The 14,413-nt window shown below is 43.0% G+C and overlaps 4 protein-coding genes across 5 annotated transcripts; 2 read left to right on the forward strand and 2 right to left on the reverse strand.

Moving 5' to 3' along the window:
• The first annotated feature begins 158 nt into the window (after positions 1 to 158).
• On the forward strand, positions 159 to 946 carry LOC132702521 (cilia- and flagella-associated protein 20). Its single transcript, XM_060671200.1, has 2 exons — positions 159 to 434; positions 489 to 946. The coding sequence occupies exons 1-2, from the start codon at positions 159 to 161 to the stop codon at positions 807 to 809; spliced, it is 597 nt and encodes a 198-aa protein (XP_060527183.1). The 3' UTR covers positions 810 to 946.
• Positions 947 to 1,719: 773 nt separating this feature from the next.
• LOC132701878 (myosin light chain 1) lies at positions 1,720 to 4,902 on the forward strand. 2 transcript variants are annotated; one of them, XM_060670132.1, is made up of 7 exons: positions 1,720 to 1,850; positions 2,596 to 2,623; positions 3,070 to 3,210; positions 3,267 to 3,434; positions 3,500 to 3,586; positions 3,682 to 3,745; positions 4,784 to 4,902. In XM_060670132.1, the coding sequence occupies exons 1-6, from the start codon at positions 1,848 to 1,850 to the stop codon at positions 3,705 to 3,707; spliced, it is 453 nt and encodes a 150-aa protein (XP_060526115.1). In that variant the 5' UTR covers positions 1,720 to 1,847; the 3' UTR covers positions 3,708 to 3,745; positions 4,784 to 4,902. The 2 variants fall into 2 exon arrangements, with proteins under 2 accessions (XP_060526115.1, XP_060526114.1); XM_060670131.1 differs by lacking the exon at positions 1,720 to 1,850 and adding an exon at positions 1,906 to 2,129.
• LOC132701876 (uncharacterized) lies at positions 4,784 to 10,243 on the reverse strand. Its single transcript, XM_060670129.1, has 4 exons — positions 10,111 to 10,243; positions 7,526 to 7,810; positions 7,237 to 7,473; positions 4,784 to 5,768 (listed from the first exon to the last, which is right to left on the reverse strand). Exons 1-4 carry the CDS (start codon positions 10,216 to 10,218, stop codon positions 4,929 to 4,931), a joined length of 1,470 nt encoding a protein of 489 aa, XP_060526112.1. The 5' UTR covers positions 10,219 to 10,243; the 3' UTR covers positions 4,784 to 4,928.
• Positions 10,244 to 10,863: 620 nt separating this feature from the next.
• On the reverse strand, positions 10,864 to 14,328 carry LOC132701879 (myosin light chain alkali-like). The gene is made up of 5 exons (XM_060670133.1): positions 14,237 to 14,328; positions 12,437 to 12,467; positions 12,064 to 12,372; positions 11,404 to 11,490; positions 10,864 to 11,346 (listed from the first exon to the last, which is right to left on the reverse strand). The coding sequence occupies exons 1-5, from the start codon at positions 14,237 to 14,239 to the stop codon at positions 11,291 to 11,293; spliced, it is 486 nt and encodes a 161-aa protein (XP_060526116.1). The 5' UTR covers positions 14,240 to 14,328; the 3' UTR covers positions 10,864 to 11,290.
• Positions 14,329 to 14,413: the final 85 nt, after the last annotated feature.

Raw genomic sequence — 14,413 nt, forward strand, 5'->3', positions numbered from 1 at the left:
CAGCTCCAACAGATGGCACGCGAGGACCAGCGCAGTCTTTCAAAACGCCTGTTACCGACCGCGCGTCAACAAATGAAACCTAACCAACAAACTCTGTAAATATGCTTTAGTATTAGAAAATAGCCTTCTGCACAATAAAACAAATTTTTGTAAGAAATATGTTTAAAAATACGTTTCAGAGCGGTTTCTTGTCGATTTTGTACAGCATCGGAAGCAAGCCGTTGCAAATTTGGGACAAGAAAGTGAAAAACGGCCACATTAAAAGGATAACGGACGAAGATATCCAGTCGCTGGTACTGGAAATAGTCGGATGCAATGTTAGCACGACTTATATCACTTGCCCGGCGGATCCCAGAAAAACGTTGGGTATAAAACTGCCCTACTTGGTAATGATTGTGAAAAATTTGAAAAAGTACTTTACATTTGAAGTCCAGGTTGGTTGAATATCTCAACGCTAGGTTGTAGTTGATTTTTGCGATGCTTTGCAGATTTTGGACGACAAAAACGTCCGGAGGCGTTTCCGAGCGAGCAATTACCAATCGACGACTAGAGTGAAGCCGTTCATTTGCACCATGCCAATGAGATTAGACGAGGGATGGAACCAGATTCAGTTTAATGTTGCTGACTTTACCCGAAGGGCTTACGGTACCAATTACGTCGAAACTTTACGCGTCCAGGTGCACGCAAACTGTCGTATACGTAGGGTGTATTTCTCTGATCGTTTATATTCTGAAGATGAATTGCCGGCGGAGTTTAAATTGTTTTTGCCTATACAAAATAAAAATCGGACTATCGTGGCTGCGAATTAGTGTTGACGTTGACAAAGGCGCGAAATTTGATCCAGGAATTGCATGACATTGTAGCACCAAAACTAGCACGTCCCGATTTAACTTAAACCACACCACAAACCCACTCAGGTCGCTAAGTGTTGAATAAATTTTGATTATGATCCTAATATGTGTTTTTTTTTACATTTCTTCTTGTTGGCTTCTGAGAGAGTAGCAATAACATCCTCAACTCTACATTTAAATAACTGGGAAAAAAATAATCGACTGATGTCGGTGTTTGCCTGGGTCTTATGGGGTGGCTTGGTGGTTAAACCGTAATTTCGAACCTGGTGGCGATATCTGTCGTTATCTGGCTTAAGTGTTAGTTAACTCCATCTTACGATAGGTGTCGCGACACACACCTTCCGTGTTGAAACAAAGCAGACGAGTCAATTTTCCAGATTTTATTGTAATGCATTTGAGGACAACAAAAGAAAAAACGCACTAAAGCAAATTACGAGAGACCCGCTGTCGGTGATTTCACTGCCGCTCGCTTCAGCCGAGCGTCCACATCGGGCCTGGCAATTCTAAATTTAGAATTGAGCAGAACAAGCTCGGCTGCCAAAAAAGTTCGTGCACATTCCGCCGAAAAATCGAAATAGTATCGTGACGATATTTTTGGAATAGCGTAAATCCAGACTCGCAACGACCCAGGACCGTATTTATCGCATTTCGGAAATGCCCGTTAATCACGGTTGAATCGATAAGTAAGTACCGTGTAAAAAAGGATGCAGAGACCGCTTATTTTACGTATCGCTTCTCGGAGGATACGGAAGCGACGTCGTCTCAACTCCAAGCTGGCCTGATGGTCGTGGTTTGCCCCGTTTCCCTCCGATCCGACCCTGCAACCCCCGCAATCGGCGCGTCACAGACGGAGCGCCCGCGATCCGTTTTCAGTTTCCGGTGGCGTTCGAGCGCCCGCAGCGCCCTCTGGAAATATAAAACTCGATCCTCTCTTTGCGTCCGGCTCCACTTCTGGTTTTCGCGCACAGAAGGCTAGTGTACCCCCAAACCGTAACGATGGTAAGTTGTTGCAAGTTTCACGCCCTAAAGGCCAGTCCTATTAACTTATAAGCTTGCCGAGTGCGCGAAATAATGGCGACGCGGACTGAAATCGAAACCGAAAACGATGACCTGAAAGATTTCATCATGCGGAAGGCGCAGGCGGCGGCGGATGACGAGGAACCCTCGGGTTCCTCGTACACGAGCCCCCAGTCGCCCCTGCCGAAGATAACGCTTGGCGATGCGCCTTACGTAAAGGCCATCAAGTATTGGAAGAAAAAAGTCTACAAGTCGAAAATAGTATAGAAATAGTTTTTTCTGTTTCGGTATTTCAGGGCGGAGGTACATTCGGTATATTTTATACATGTGGATTTTCGGTGTCGAGTTTCCTGCGTGAAGTGTCTAAAAATTTTGTGCCCGGTGCTTGTGCGCGCGCGTGGCCGACGACCGACGATGCCTTTTTGGGCCGCGACGCCGAGCGTCGGTCGTCGCGCACGCGCGCCCCCTTGTAATCGTTTTTTGCCTGATTTTTGTGTCTCTGTGATCGTCTCTGTCAACTGTCTAAAAATGTGTCTCGTCTTCCTTATATCGTAACACTTGTTTCCGTTTCGTTTAGTAGATAACACTTTGCCTGTCCGTTGGATTAATACCCGGTCCGCGATTTACTGTATAACGAGAGAGAGAGCGAGCAGTTTCGCAAGGAAATTTGCGAACCTCTTCGGCCTCGAAGCGGACTTTCGAAATTCTCATATTTTTTTCCTTTTAGGCGGATCTCAGCGCAAGGGACGTCGAAAGTAAGTACATTCGGGAGAATAAACAGTGTCGGCATCGAACTGCGCTTGCGCACAAACGATACGCCACTTTAAAATACGTTTAATGTTTAAACGCCTATTAAACACAAAAACAAACGAAATCAGCTGCTGTGTGTAAGGTTGCCTACGCTCGCCTTGCGGCATTTAAATCTTTTTCTTACGGGTATTGATAACAAGCGCGCAAATTTTTGGTGGTGCCTCTGTAGTATCATACGATCGTAACAGTCTATCGTCGCCCGGTGTCTAAATATATCCCAGGCGCATATAAGGTCAGCGTGTTATATATTAGTGCCGCACCGAAATAGAACTGCTCGAAGGTGTTTGTTTAAGTAAAAAGTAGCGTAAGTTCTCGGCGACCCACGTTTTCGATTTAGGAAATTTGAGCGGGAAATATATATCTCGCTTTCATCCGTTCCGATGCGTTTCAGGGGCCAATTTTGTCTTCTCGATCTACGACTTCGACGGTAACGGCACCGTCGACGCCGTCAACCTGGGCGATATGCTCCGTGCCCTTAACCAGAATCCCACCCTGGCCACAATCGAGAAATTGGGCGGCACCAAGAAGAAGAGTAAGATCCAGCGCATCCGCCCTAATTCGAAGAAGGTTGTACTTGTCGTTTTGCAGACGAGAAAAAACTTAAGGTGGAGGAATTCCTGCCCATCTTTAGCCAGGTGAAGAAGGACAAGGAGCAGGGCCAGTTCGACGACTTCCTCGAAGCGCTGAAGCTCTACGACAAGGAGGAAAACGGGAAAATGATGGCCGCGGAACTCGCGCACACCCTCCTGTCCCTCGGTAAGTGACGCGCGTTAACCCCGGCGCATCCGCCACACATTAATAAACCGCGCGCTGTTTTACAGGCGAAAGGCTGTCCGACGCGGAGACCGACGAGGTCCTGGCCGACTGCTTGGAGAAGGAGGACGACGACGGATTCGTCCCTTACGAACGTGAGTATTCGCGTGCAAATTTCGGCGACGTCATTTTTTTTTTGACCAGCGAGAGGTCCGTAGTGATTTTCACGTAGCACGTGTTTGAATTTCAGCATTCCTCAAGAAGATGATGGCGTAGAGCGGTAGCCGCGCCTTTATTTTTATTTTTAATTTTGAGTAAGTCGAGTGTTCGCGTCGCTGACTCGCTTTTCCGCTTCTTCGTGCCACCATAACTGCTTTTCGCGTGGCAGCAAATTTCTAACCAGGGGACAGAATCCCGCCGTCGTATTATTGCTTAGCAATTTCATGCACTGTATGAAACTCTCGCAAAGTAATTTTGTCAGAAATAGAAGCAATAAAATTTTGGACTATCACCGTGCATTAGATAGATGAGTTAGTTCAACAAGGTGATCATCGTCGTATTTCGCAAAAACATGGCAACGTGGCTTGAAAAATTAAATGGCAATCTCAAATGGATTATTTTTACATGCATTACGTAAAGTGAGGTATTCATTTTCTATAACTAACACCCCATATATCGTTGAATGTTACGATTCCTGCAAAAAAAATCTATACGACATAGTGACTGTCTTTCAATTTGAATGCGACGTTGTCAAGTTAATGGACAACAACAGGATGTTTGGCGAAACGTCAGCAATTTCGATTGAGCAAAAACCGAGGCATTTATTTTTGTTGCAATGAATTGCACTGAAAGGTCTCGTTAATGAGTTACCGCAACGTCTGCCTGTTTTTTCATTAATAAGTACCGGAACTGGCAATGCTGGACCTATAAAATTGGGGACCCGGAGCTTTTTCGACTTGCAGAATTCAAAAACGCTAACAGCGGCGTTGTCAGATTTACCGCTTTTAGATCAAACGTCATCATTTTGTGGGCTGCCCAGAAGCTGTACAAAAATGATAAAAAAAATAAATGATGACCGATCGCCCAGAGAGTTTCTTGGACCGCTTGGATAATGTAATTTGACGTTTTCAGTGGATTTTGTGTGCTATCTGGGGGGTGTTTAAAAGTAGGGGCCCTTGGTAACCGTCCTCGATATATTTAAATTAAATAACGGTGGTACTTTTAAATTATTGCCCTTCACTTTCACGCATCTCTTTCGCTTTTGTACGCGATATTTTTGATTTTGATTATGGCCGTGTTTTTGCCGAATCCGGCCACTGCGGAACGTCCGGGAATGACGTGCCCTTTCTCAGTTTAAGGGACATCGTCGACGGAGAGACGACGCGTCGCCAGAAGTTTCAGCACCTCCATCCCCCGTCAATCATAATTCGTGGATAATTATTGTAACAATAAACGGAAAATCCAAAAAGAGTGCCAAACGTTTATTGCCACGCCCCCTCACCTCCTCCGTCCGTGCGCCACCAAGAGCCTTTCCATTTCGCCGACCGTGAAACGCGCCTCCGCCGGCGACCCGGCCCCCTTCACCTCCACGGTGACGGCGTCGTCGCGCGATTGCCCGTTCGCGAGAGCCCGGTTCCATATATTCTGCCACAGCCTAAATTTGTCGGCGGTGGTCGCGTTCTCGATCACCCTGAGCAACTCCTCCCTCTGCCCCCGACTCGGTTGTTTCTGGCACGCGCCGCTAGAGACCGCTCGAAACGAGATTTTCGATTCCTGCCACGCGTCCGATGCGGGGTTCACGTACGCGACGTCTAACGACGCCTTCCGTCGGCGCGGCGCGTCGACGGGACGACGGCACGTCTTTAAACTCACGTCGGGGACGTCCTGCGGACTCTTCTCCCACCCCCGCCGCACACCGCGAAAGGTCTCTTCGAGGAGGTCCGCGATTTTGTTCTTCAGGTCGATGCCCGGCCTCAGTATCTCTCCGCCCCACCTCCATACGCCCGGGGACGACGGGTCCTCCGTCGACGAGCAGCAGGGCCTCGGCTCGTATTCCTTCTCCGCCGGTACCCTCACCTGCTGCTCGACGAGCAACGGGTGGACGTGGTAACGCGTCCGGTCCTCCTCTTTCCGCCTGGCTTGGCCTTCGGTCGCGAAACTCGTCAACTTGGTCAGGTGGTTCACCAGTTTCGTGATGATTTTCCTGAAGTAGTCTTTGGGAACCGTGCGTTCCTCCTGCGCGCGCACCTTGCGCTCCAGATCGCCGATACGGGTCGAGAGACGTTCGAACAGGAACCGACACTCCAGGTGCGGCCCGTCCGCCCGCTCGAAGGTCACCTGCGTCGCGCGAAAGCGATGTGGCCGCGGTTAGATTTGGATTTGGATTCCGATTCGCGAATGTTACAGTTTGCCATTTACCTTAATTAAAAAGACGTGTTCCCGTGGACATGCCGGGAAAGTAAGCACGGAAATATTATCATTATCATCAGCAAATCCCAAAAATCTCAAAAAAAAAAAACCTGACAACCACCTCGAAACGGTCGGGAAAAAGTAAAACTATCCCCAATAATGAAACACTCGAAAATTCGATATATTTATTTCGCAATCCCAAAACAGTCTGACGTCGATGCCGATTAGAGAAACATGGTGTCAAATTTAAAGAAAAAACAATTTGAATCGTTTCAGGATTAGGAGCAATAGTTCCATGCTGGTTGTACTTTCTGTTGAAACAATTCAAAAACAAAAAGAGACACCGATTGAAAATTAACTACAGCAATAAAACATGATACAGGGTGTGCAACTTAACACTTCAAATATGACAATTTTTGGGGATAGTTTTATATCTTCCCGACGGTTTCAAGGTTATTGAGTAATACTTGAGTAATATTTTGAAGCTATCCCAAGTGTCTCTTCAATGGTCTAACTGAATATCTGGGACAACGTCAGGTTTTTTTGAGACACATCATTTTGAAACTCTCTTAAGTGACCCTTTAATGGTCTAATTCAATATCTGGGACAATGTCAGGTTTTTTTGCAATTGCGAAATAAATATATAGAACTCTTGGATATTTCATAGTTGGGGTTTTTTATATTTTCCCGACCGTTTCCAGGTGGTTGAGTAACACAGCATTTTGAAGCTCACCTAAGTGGCCCTTTAAAGGTCCGGTTGAATCTGCAAGCGGGAAAGGGGTTATTTTCTGTATAGAAACATTGGATATGGTTTTTGGGAGTTCCCTTACAACATTTCCGTGCTTCCTTACCCAGCATGTCCACAGGAATATGTTTTTTTTTTTAATTAAGGTAAGTACCGAATCGTGCAGTTGCGTCATGGCAGGACATCCTGATTTAGTTCATTACTGGATGTGCACTGAAATTTTTAAATTTGGTGAAAATGAGCAAACTCGCTCGAACAAAACATGAGGCAAAACCGCTTCTATCCTTAATATATAAGTGAGGCTTGGGAAAAAGTTGATTGCATTGCATTGACGCATTAAACGTTGTTCCAGTTGTTATCCATATGCATGAATCGGATTCGGAGAAAGATATTTTTTCCGAAGCTGACTAGTTTTTGTTTCCCTTCATTGCTCTTTTCGTCGTTTTTGTTGGCGAAGCGTTGAGAGTTTTTCAAAAATAAACATGTCAAATATATAAATATTAGTAAATAATGTACCAATACGCCACTGAACTAAGTTTTCATGATCTCATTATAACAGAATTATAATACGTATATAAGTACGTCACGTCAATGGTCAGTAATGAGTTAAGAGCTATTGATCCGAACAATACAAGTCCGCGAGGTACGAACCGATTTTTTCCTTTGGGGGCGGCGGGAAGACGCTCTCGATTTTGGCTCGGGCATCGGTTCCGTGACGAACGGTCGTTTCTGCGAGTCCTGGAGGACGCCCACCACCGCGCAGTTCTTGCACAGACATGGCTCGTCCTTCTTGCGCGTTTCGTAGTCGTGGACGCTCTTGTTCTTGCACGCGAATATCGACCTCATCGCGTCCACGGTTCTGGCCGTCGTGTAGACTTGCTCGCGCCTCTAAAACTACATAGATGTGCATACGCGACTTGAGACACTTCCGTCGGGGCACCTTCGGGAGTCGACGCGACGTCGTCGCCGCCGCCGCCGCCGCCGTCGTGTCACCGCCGTCCATTCGGGCGCCGGACCATTTGGTCTTCGGGCTCCCGCCAAAAATTTCCCGCAGCAGGTCCCGCTTGTCGTCGCCCGCTAAATTTAACGAATCGATCAGTTTCTTCACGTCGTCGCTTTTAAGCGTTTGCCTCTCGGTGGTCCGATCGAGTCCGACGGGTTTGATCACTGTGACGTCGAGTAGGGCGGACCGGCACTTTTCCGGCGACTCCATCAACTCTTTGACCTGGAACAAAGCTCGTGGCGGCCGCACAATTCATTAAAAGAAGAAATTTATGCCCGAAAACATGCGGGAACACGAAAAAAGAATTTGACCAGCCCATACCCAACTAACATGTTTCGTCTCTCTTACAAAACCTCTATGGAGAAATTTATATTGTTCAATGTACACAACAAAGCTGCGGCGCGGAAGTTTCTTTGAAAAATTAGAGAGCCTTAATGGAAAGGACATCAAAGACATCAATTTTTTGTACATCAGGGAAATTGGAGTTGTCGCCGGAATTAAAAACTAATAATAAGTTCAACCACGTTGTCTTGGTCTTGATAAAAAAACCTTTCCGGCAACTTTCCGAAACGGAAAAATCTGTTCTTCTTCGTTCGATGGAACGTAAAATTAAACGTGTCTTTAAGGCTTCATCTCAAGACTCTAAAATTCGTTCACTATGTGGTCTCTCCGACTTGACGTGGTACTCTTTCGCAAATTATCTAGAATCAATTTTAAAATCTTTTATAGGAACAAGTTCCAGATTTGTGCTTAATTTTTTTCATATTATTTAAGAACTAAAACGTATTTGATTTTATACAGATGATATTTTTAGTGAGTTTTGAACAGCTATTTGAACATTTTAGAAAACTGGCTATTGATAAGTTTCATCTAAAACCGAAACTGTGGCCATCAACACAATTATCAGGAAGAAATTCTTATAAACCGTTCCTATTGTAAACTTAAAAAAGATCCTACGTCATCTATGCAACGCACACCTTAAATATATTATTAGGGCTTCTTCTTTATCAGAAACCGTGGAAAAGGCTGTCATGAATGAATTTAATATTCATCGTCTCTACCGACTCCCTAAGATTCACAAACCATGATTATTGGTTCTCCAATATATTCTCTGATGTAACTGATGGTTTCCTACTTCTACTTTCATTTCATTGAACAATCAAAAACCATTAACTCTCAAAATTATCTCAGATATATTAACTTCAAACCTTACTCTTATTCTTAATTGAAAAGTGGTTGTCTGGAATATATTCTTGTTGTAACGGTCAAAGTAATGAACAAATATCGAGATCAAGAGTCATCGCGAATAAAGTTATGGAAGCTTTTGAGAAGAAATGCCTCGAAACCTTCCGTCTAAAACCAAAATGACCAAAAATTTCTCCTAGATTGTCTTAGCCATTTAATAACCCCAATATACCTTTTACCATTGAATTAGAAACGAATAATAATCTCCCATTTACAGTTATTCCTATTAATAGAAAATCATTGGGTCATTCTGTTTACAGAAAATCATCCTCAAAAAGAAAATGAGTCTGAATAGGATCCACTTGTCGCTGTGGTTCTTCCTTACAAAAGACGAAAATTCTTGTATGTGATGAAAGTAATAGAATGTGAATATCATTCAGTATATAAGCAGGTAGAGCCTAGAATGCGAGTCAGTTTCATTTCATCTCTGAAGCAGACGAAACGTCAGCGTTAGAAGTATAAACAATTTTTAATTTTATTTCTCTAGGTAGCATTTTTTTCCTGACATGTGAAACCACGAAACTTGGCCACCCAGAGCACCTGATTTAAATCTAATAGATTTCTTTCTCTGGGGACACTTAAAAAGTTTAGTGTACACTACACCAGTCCAAAGTGAGGAAGATCTAAGAAATCGGATAGAAGACTCTTGTACAGTTATTAGGAATACCCCTGGTATTTTCGAAAGGGTTCGCCAGTCCCTATTAAGGCGTACATACGCATGTATCGAAGTCGGGGGAGGTAATTTCCGGCAGTTATTCTAATTTATTTTTTGTTTGTTTACAGTGATTTAATATTATTTAGTAATTAACAAACGTCATCCTGTTAGAAGTTAATTTTTTGTATTTATTTATTTTTTTAAGCGAAATTCGTGCGTCGTACGAAAGCAAGTCCAAATCGAATGGGGATTTTAAAAATAATTTTTGTGTTCAGAAAAAGCAGCGACGTGCCATTTTTTTCTTTAAAAATATTCAGTTCGAACCCCGTACGGACGCCACTGGTAAAAATAAAATTAAAGTTTTTGTGTCAAAAACCGCCTCTCGATAGTTAAAAGACGTTCACCAAACTTGATAAAAATATCGAAAGTGATATAAAAGTTATAAAAGAAAAACATTTTTTTTTTATAAAATTTTGAAAAATATGCATTGCAGCGTACTTTTTTAACACCCTGTATAAACCATAAGAAGCTGAAACCTTCTCCGAGAAACTTGCTCTGCCACCAACGCCTAGTTTTAACGATATAAACACAATTCTACCCTCGGCATCGGCGAGTAGCTCACCTCGTCATCAATCTCCACCTCGAGGCACAATTCGACGTCTTTGGACGGTACGGTTTCGGGTCGTCGGGCGTCATCTCCGTCGCTCGTACCGCGTCTACGTGTTTTCATTTTCGTGAGGCGCGTTCCAAACCATCGTGGCTCAAACCGTACCGAAAATTTCGCGCTCACCGCTAATTTTGACAAACGTCATCGTGACTTTTCGATCGACTCCGAGAATGTCGCTGGTTTGCGGATCGATCGGCAGCACCGGGGACTGCGAGGCGACCAAAAGCGATCCCGATTTGCCCCGCAAGGTCGCGACGCAGCTCGTTTCCGAGATCGTGGACGGGGCGTTCGCGATGGGCGACGAAGACAGAGGCAAAGGTGATCAGATCGAGGTTTGCGGAGAGACGCCGATCTTCGAGCATCCCCAAGTCGAGAGAAAAACACGCCTGACCGATTTGGTGAGGAGTTCCAAAGAGATTTTGGCCAAGATGGTCGCGGGCGAGGCGAGGAAACCGCCGCCGTCGTCGGAAAACGACGAGCAACTACTGGACATCATCGATTTGGACGACGTTACCGTGGACGCCCGCAAAAGCTTGACGATTCCGGCGGCGAGGGGATCCGCCCCGACCGCGACCTTCCTGGCGAAATGCAAGACCTTGAGGGCGGGCGCGTCCAAATTGAAGAAGAAAAAATGGGGCTGGCGCGTTCTGAACTTTCTCAGATGGAAACGTGGCAATCCGGAAGATTGACGGCTCGAAATGACGACGATTTTATAACCGTTAAATAAATTTATTGTATTCAAAACACTTGTCTGGGGTTAGAGTGAGTTTGACAGATGCTGGCGCGTGTTGAACCATGTGGAGCCATTATTTAAAGAAACTGAAAAATAGGGTTTTCTTTACCATATTAAATGTTTTTTTGAAGATATCAGACGAAATAACAATTAGTAGATGGTTTATATCCATTTACACATGAATAGCCCGGACTATTCAATTAATGGAGTTCCACCAGCTACCAGGTATCAAAATCAGAACTGGTATGGCAGAATAACTGTATCCCACTTAAAATAAAAAAAATATTGTTGGTCAAACACTCTAGTATTCAAACGTATAAATGGACTTTATCTCCAAAATCTCGCAACACCCTGGTTCAACACACGCCAGCATCTGAAAATATACGGCCGACGCGACGACGTTTACTTCTTCTTTTTGGATTTCGGCGGGTCTAGCGAGCACATTCGCCTCAAAAACGCTGAAACGAGAGGGGAAGTTCGCGATCCCGACAACGCTTGATTATGTTTATACTCACGGTCGTATTCGATTTGTCCCTCGTCGTCTTCTTCGTCCAGGCAGTCTTCGAAGAGCTCGTCCACCTGGTCGTCGGTCAGTTTTTCGGCTAGAACGAGAAACGCAAATGTCAGAGAGGAGGAACTAGCCTTCGATTCGACTTATGCAAAAAAATATATTCAAGGCCTGAAGTACAAATTTGAGTTTTTTCCATTTTACTCGAAAACGGTAAGTTTTATCATGAAAGTAGGTCTGATAAAAGTTGTAGATTATGCAATTCTCTACAAAAATTGTTCAGGCACTTTTTTCTTACGACTCACCATTCGTGAGATATCGCGGTTTCCACTATCAGAAAATTCATATTTTGCATAATTTGCACACACAAGTTCGACTCAGCGAAAACCAACGCAGGAGTTTTGTAAAAGGTATTAGAGTAGCCTGTGGAAGTTTGAAAAATTAACTTCAGACCACTGTGCATCGAATTAAAGAATGTTAAAAAAATTTAATGCAATAAGCCATTTCCTTTTTTTAAAATTTATATCCAATTTGAAAGTCCTCTGGGCTTTTTGTTAAAAATTGTTTTCGTAAAATGTAAGACCTAGTGTAAGGCAAATGTTAAGAAAGTGCCACCAACAGTTTTTCCGAAAAATCTGCATTCTTACCAACTGTGGCGAGTACTTACCTAAAGCCAGCAGCATGTGCGACAGTTCCGCAGCCATCATATGCCCGTCCTCGTTTTTGTCGTACAATTTGAGGCACTCAATAAAGTCTTCGTAGCAGCCTTGATCTTTCACTTCTTTCTTCATCTGGATGAGCATCGGCACGATGTCCTCGATCTTAAACTTCTTTTCCCCCACTTTCTTCGGCATGCCCAACTTTTCCAGTGTTTCCATGCTCGGGTTCGTGTCACAAGCCCGCAGTACCTGACCCAGGTCCGTACCGTCGATTATCTTTTCGTTACCGCCGTAAACCTCCATGGCAAAGTCCAGCGCTGAAAATCGGGGACTCGACGAGTAAAAACGACCGCGTCCGAGGGTTGTCGATCGTATACTTACTGTCCATGTCTTTCGGTTTGAGGGTGTCTCCCTGAAAAAGGGATTAATAAGGTATAAGACGGTATTTCATCATATTTTTTTTATATAATATAATTTGCAACCTGCATTTTATCAGCTAAGTGTCAGTACCCTGTCGTGTCCATTTCCAAAATTTATCTACATATTCTTAATTTTTTGTGTAAAAAAAACTAAAACAAAACTAATGCTTTTTTATGTTAATGTTTTGAGTTAAAGTTCGATAACTTTTGTCCTTAAAATTTTAAAATTACGAGCGCCATCTACTGTGAGATCTATGAAACGTCTAGTGAATCTTGTCGAAAGTACGTTATCTGAGTAGTTTACAAACACAAAGTTGATGAAATAGTGTAGAGTTTATATGATTTAAAACTCAAATTTATTTTATGTCAGTGAAACTTGTTTCTCGTTCTTCGCGCTTCGAAGTACTACCACTTCAAACTTCAATCCTTCCACACTTTCATTGTTACAGTTAAATAGATTAATACTGTGCATTTAAAAATTAAAAGTCTAGTTTTGAAATCTAAGAAATTTTAAAGAAAAAAGTAATGAATTATCGCATCACACAAGATAAGTGAAGAGGGTGTGCAAAAAAGGGCATTAAAAATTACGATGGAGGCGTGCGATCATTTTACTGGAAATATAATATCTGATTTTTATGTTGAGCAATTTGGCACATTTCCAGACAAGGATTCAAGGTATAGTAATATGGTGATAAAGATATCAACTTTTTAAGCAACCTATTCTAGCTCGAGAGAACATACTCTTTAGTATTAAATTGCTTAGTACTCAATAACTTAAGGGTGTCAGCGATGACATATTGAGAAAGCGTATTTCTTGTAGTGGTATGGATTATAAAATTATGCCAAAATTGATTTTGATATTAATAACGGTAACGTTTTTCTTTGTTTCTGTTTTTTCAGCAATCTTATTGCCGCTTATGAGTGCAACGGTCAATCGCACGAATAATATCATCAGTAATATGTAAAAGAGCTATAGCTCTCTGTGATTCCTGATTGGAATTGAGACACAATGTTATGAAGACTTAAATATTCTTTTATTGGGAAATTTTAAATTTTTCCCATCACCTTTGATAAAATAATCTTTAAGAATTTCGATGCTTAATTGTTGAAGTTGGTGTATAACATTTTTTAAAATTAAAGCAATAAGTCAGCAAATAATCATATATTCTCTCATCCCTGGTAAATGAATTAATCTTTATATCTCTCCACGAAACCAAAACAACATCCAACAAAGTAATCTTGATAGCTCTAGTTTGCTTCATTATGACTTGTTTCAAATTAAGTGATTCTGTTAGAAGAATTTAGAAATAGAGTCCTCTCATCGCACTTAAAATATCTTAGTGTATTGCAATTTACAAAAATCGACTAAAAGTCTACAACAATTTTCATAGCTCCTATGCGACGCAACTTTTGCCCACACGCCTGGGCCCAAGTACAGATCGTTGAGGAACTCCAGTTGGAACAAACGCAGAACTTGAAACTTTATTTGGAAATCATCTGGATTCCCTCCTGCGTCCTGTTGGATTCGTCAGACCTTAACTGAAATTGAAGAGGCCAACAGGATGATCGACAACCGATGCAGGAGGAATCCAGAAGATGTGTAAATAGTATTACGGTAGTCTGTGGAAGTATCTTTGAAAAATTAACTTGAGACTACTTAACTTATTTGCACCTATAAATAAGACAGCTTAATCGTTTTAGTCGAGAACAGGCGGCCGACTCACAACCCTCTTAACAAACGACTCGCTCTCTCATCACTTACCATGGCGTCAAAAAACGATGTCACTTATCAACTAACGAAGTCTAAAATGGGATCGGGTCCACCGCAATCGGGGGTTTTATATACGGCCGCGGCCAATTTAAAATCTAATTTAAAGTACATCGGACGCGCTCGACTGTCGATTTTGATTGGACGACACGAACGGGCCTACTATGTGCG

Source organism: Cylas formicarius, unplaced genomic scaffold, assembly GCF_029955315.1.
Source record: "Cylas formicarius isolate icCylForm1 unplaced genomic scaffold, icCylForm1.1 PGA_scaffold_5__7_contigs__length_24384050, whole genome shotgun sequence".
NCBI classification, from domain to species: Eukaryota; Metazoa; Arthropoda; class Insecta; order Coleoptera; family Brentidae; genus Cylas; species Cylas formicarius.

Excerpts from the sequence above, each read along its gene's own strand:
- LOC132701879 (XM_060670133.1), bottom strand. Across the intron at positions 12,373-12,436 it reads CAAACCGAAAGACATGGACA|CGCTGGACTTTGCCATGGAG; the intron begins GTAAGTATACGA and ends CCCGATTTTCAG. Across the intron at positions 11,491-12,063 it reads GCACATGCTGCTGGCTTTAG|CCGAAAAACTGACCGACGAC; the intron begins GTAAGTACTCGC and ends TTCTCGTTCTAG.
- LOC132702521 (XM_060671200.1), top strand. The coding sequence starts at position 159 with ATGTTTAAAAATACGTTTCAGAGCGGTTTCTTGTCGATTTTGTACAGC. Across the intron at positions 435-488 it reads ACTTTACATTTGAAGTCCAG|ATTTTGGACGACAAAAACGT; the intron begins GTTGGTTGAATA and ends GATGCTTTGCAG.
- LOC132701876 (XM_060670129.1), bottom strand. The coding sequence starts at position 10,218 with ATGAAAACACGTAGACGCGGTACGAGCGACGGAGATGACGCCCGACGA. Across the intron at positions 7,474-7,525 it reads CGTCGCGTCGACTCCCGAAG|AGGCGCGAGCAAGTCTACAC; the intron begins GTGCCCCGACGG and ends ATGTAGTTTTAG. Across the intron at positions 5,769-7,236 it reads GCCCCCAAAGGAAAAAATCG|GTGACCTTCGAGCGGGCGGA; the intron begins GTTCGTACCTCG and ends CGCGCGACGCAG.
- LOC132701878 (XM_060670131.1), top strand. The coding sequence starts at position 1,923 with ATGGCGACGCGGACTGAAATCGAAACCGAAAACGATGACCTGAAAGAT. Across the intron at positions 2,130-2,595 it reads AAGTCTACAAGTCGAAAATA|GCGGATCTCAGCGCAAGGGA; the intron begins GTATAGAAATAG and ends TTTTCCTTTTAG. Across the intron at positions 3,587-3,681 it reads CGGATTCGTCCCTTACGAAC|CATTCCTCAAGAAGATGATG; the intron begins GTGAGTATTCGC and ends TTTGAATTTCAG.